This window comes from Piliocolobus tephrosceles, chromosome 21 (genome assembly GCF_002776525.5).
Source record: "Piliocolobus tephrosceles isolate RC106 chromosome 21, ASM277652v3, whole genome shotgun sequence".
NCBI lineage: Eukaryota > Metazoa > Chordata > Mammalia > Primates > Cercopithecidae > Piliocolobus > Piliocolobus tephrosceles.
In genome coordinates this window covers 48625265-48628173 of record NC_045454.1, presented here as the reverse complement: position 1 = coordinate 48628173, position 2909 = coordinate 48625265, and the positions used below count along the sequence as shown (strand labels likewise).

The window sequence follows — 2909 nt, the reverse complement described above, 5'->3', positions numbered from 1 at the left end:
CCTCCTCCGCCCATTCTCTCACCTAAGGGCCCCCCCGCCCCACCTTAGCCCCCTAGGTGCCCTCCTCATCCCACCCCAACCTCGTTACTCAGGGACTCATTCCCCAGAAGGACTGCTCCCCGCCCCCAGGACCTCTCAGCCTGTCCTCCCCAGCCAGCTCCTGCACTGTCAACTCATGGCCCAGGGACCCTCCCACCCCGTCCTTCCCCCATAGGGAACCCCTCACCCCATCTCTCCCCCGAGGGACTCGCTTCACTATCATTTCGCTGCGCAGGACCCCCCTCGCTTATCCTTCCCCCTACAGGTACCCACCGACACATCCTCGCCTCTCAGGAACCCCCTCGACCCCATCTCACAATTCAGGGGCTCTGCACCCCATCCTCTCTCTGCAAGGACATCTCCTTGGCCTGATCTCATGACTTAAGGACTCCAAACCCCATCTTCTCCCCAAAGGGATTTCCCCTCATTCCAATCTCATTACTCAGGGACCCCCCCATCTCCCTGATTTCACTATTCAGGGACCACTCACCCCATTTCACTACTCAGAGATCCACCAGCATTCTGCTACTCAGAGACTCCACGCCGTTTTCCCCACAGGGACCTCCTTGGCCCAATCTCATTCCTGAGGGATCCTACCCCATCTTTTCCTACCAGGGACCCTACCCCATCTCAGTCTCATCACTCAGGGACCCCTCACCCCATCCTCTCCCCTCTGGAGCCCCCTTGCCCAAATTCCTTCCTCAGGGGCTGCCTAACTTCCCCTCACCCCATCCTCACCTCTTGGGAACGCCCTGCACCCCGATTTCCCTACTCAGGGGCTCCCCGACCCTCATCTCATGACTAAGGCAACCCTCACTCTGTCCTTTCCTCTCAGGAACCCTTCACCCTCATTTCACTACTCAGGGACCCCACACTCTGTTCTCTCCTCTTAGAGAGACTCCTCACCCCGATCTCACTGCTCATCCTGTTCTCTCCTTACGGACACCCCTCACTCCGATTTTCCTACTGAGGGACTCCCCTCACCCCAGCTTCACTTTTCAAAAGCCCCACACCCCATCTTCTGCACTGCAGGGACCTCCCCTCACTCAATCTCACTGCTCAGGGACCCTTGCCCCCATCCGCTCCTCTTAGAGACACCCTTCACCCCAACTTCACTACTCAGAGACTCCCCTTATCCCAATTTCACTTTTCAGGAATCCCACACCCCATCTTTTCCACCACAAGGACCTCCCCTCGCGCAATCTCACTGCTCAAAGACCCTCGTCCCATCACCGGCCCAGACCCCCCTGCCCTGTGCACCCTTCACCCCGTCCTCCAAGGGCCCCCTGCCCCGTCCTCCCCCGAAGGTCCCCTGAACCTCTCGCCCCATCCTCCTCCGAAGGCCCCCTGCATCCCTCGCCCTGTCCTCCCCTCGAGAACCCCCTGCCCCGTGCACCCCTCACCCCATCCTCCCCCGTGACCCTCCTGCCCCCTGCACCCCTCGCCCCGTGCTTCCCCGAGGGCTCCCTGCACCGTGCACCCCGAGCCTCCGGCCGATCCCTGCCCACTCACTCGGAGGCGCCCTCGCTGGTAGGGGACGGGCCCTCGGCGATGGTAGGGTTGATGGTGAGCGCCGGCAGCACCGGCTTCCTCCGGGCCAGCATCAGGGCTCCACGGGCCGGCGGCGGCAGCGGCGCCTCTAGCCGGGGCCCATAGGGGGCGGGCCGGGAGCGATCGGCGCCTACGCGAGCCCGGGGCTGCGGCCACGGCCTAGGCCGGCGTCGGGGCGGCCGAGGGCGGGCGGCGCTGCGGGCCTGGGCCGAGGGTAGCCGAAGGGCGCTGGGGCTGAGGCTACGGAGCCGCCACCTCCGCCGAGGCCCGCGAGAGGCTGACGCCGCAGCCGGAGTCCAAGAGGCCGGGGGAGGGGAGGGGCACCCACGAGATCGCGGACCGGCCTCTCGCGATAACAGGATCGGGAGCTGCGATGGACCCTAACCCCAGCCGGCGCGCCTGCGCAGAAGCCCAGGCCGCCTTTCGGAGGGGAAAGGGGCGGACACCGAGGCGAGGCGGTGCCCGGAGCGTGCGCACTCGCTTGCCTTCCCACGGCGCGTGTGCGCATGCGCCTGGGGCCCGAGGCGCGGGCGCAGGAGAGGAGACGGATGGTTGAGGGAGGGCTTGACGGTCATGTACAGGTAGGCAGGGAGCCAGACTCCTGAAAACCTCTGGTGCCCCAGGCTGGGTCTGAGACAACCCGAAAGACCCCAGAACAGTGGACGAGACCCACCCAGAGTCCATTTAATCTTTTTGGCAAAGGTGGACACACGCCCCCGGCTCCCACCGCCTTAAAGTGTCAAGTTACTCCCCCTCTTTCATCAGAGCAAGGCCACTCTGAAACATTTTTTAAAATTTATTTTAATTGACAAATACAATTGCATGTATTGTTATGCGCATGTTAAAACATTTTTATTATAAAATACACATAACATAAAACTTGCCATTTTCTTTTTTTTTTTTTTTTTTCAGACGGAGTCTCGCTCTGTCACCCAGGCTGGAGTGCAGTGGCCGGATCTCAGCTCACTGCAAGCTCCGCCTCCCGGGTTTACGCCATTCTCCTGCCTCAGCCTCCCAAGTAGCTGGGACTACAAGCGCCTGCCACCTCGCCCGGCTAGTTTTTTTTGTATTTTTTAGTAGAGACGGGGTTTCACCGTGTTCGCCAGGATGGTCTCGATCTCCTGACCTCGTGATCCGCCCGTCTCGGCCTCCCAAAGTGCTGGGATTACAGGCTTGAGCCACCGCGCCCGGCAAAACTTGCTATTTTCACCATTTCTAAATGCACAGCTCAGAGGCATTAAGCGACCACCACCACCATCTTCAGAAGTTTCTCATTTTCCCAAACTGAAACGCTGTCCCTGTGAAACCTCACTCCCTAT

At 61.0% G+C, this 2909-nt stretch overlaps 1 protein-coding gene across 1 annotated transcript in view; it reads right to left on the bottom strand.

The window, feature by feature from the left end:
* Positions 1-1954, bottom strand: part of MAP2K2 (mitogen-activated protein kinase kinase 2) — a 36080-nt gene extending 34126 nt beyond the window's left edge. The window contains exon 1 of the mRNA XM_023185632.2: positions 1552-1954. Within this exon, the coding sequence (XP_023041400.1) occupies positions 1552-1643 (92 nt within the window). The 5' untranslated portion in view covers positions 1644-1954. The remainder of the gene's footprint in view (positions 1-1551) is intronic.
* Between the last annotated feature and the right edge of the window lie 955 nt (positions 1955-2909).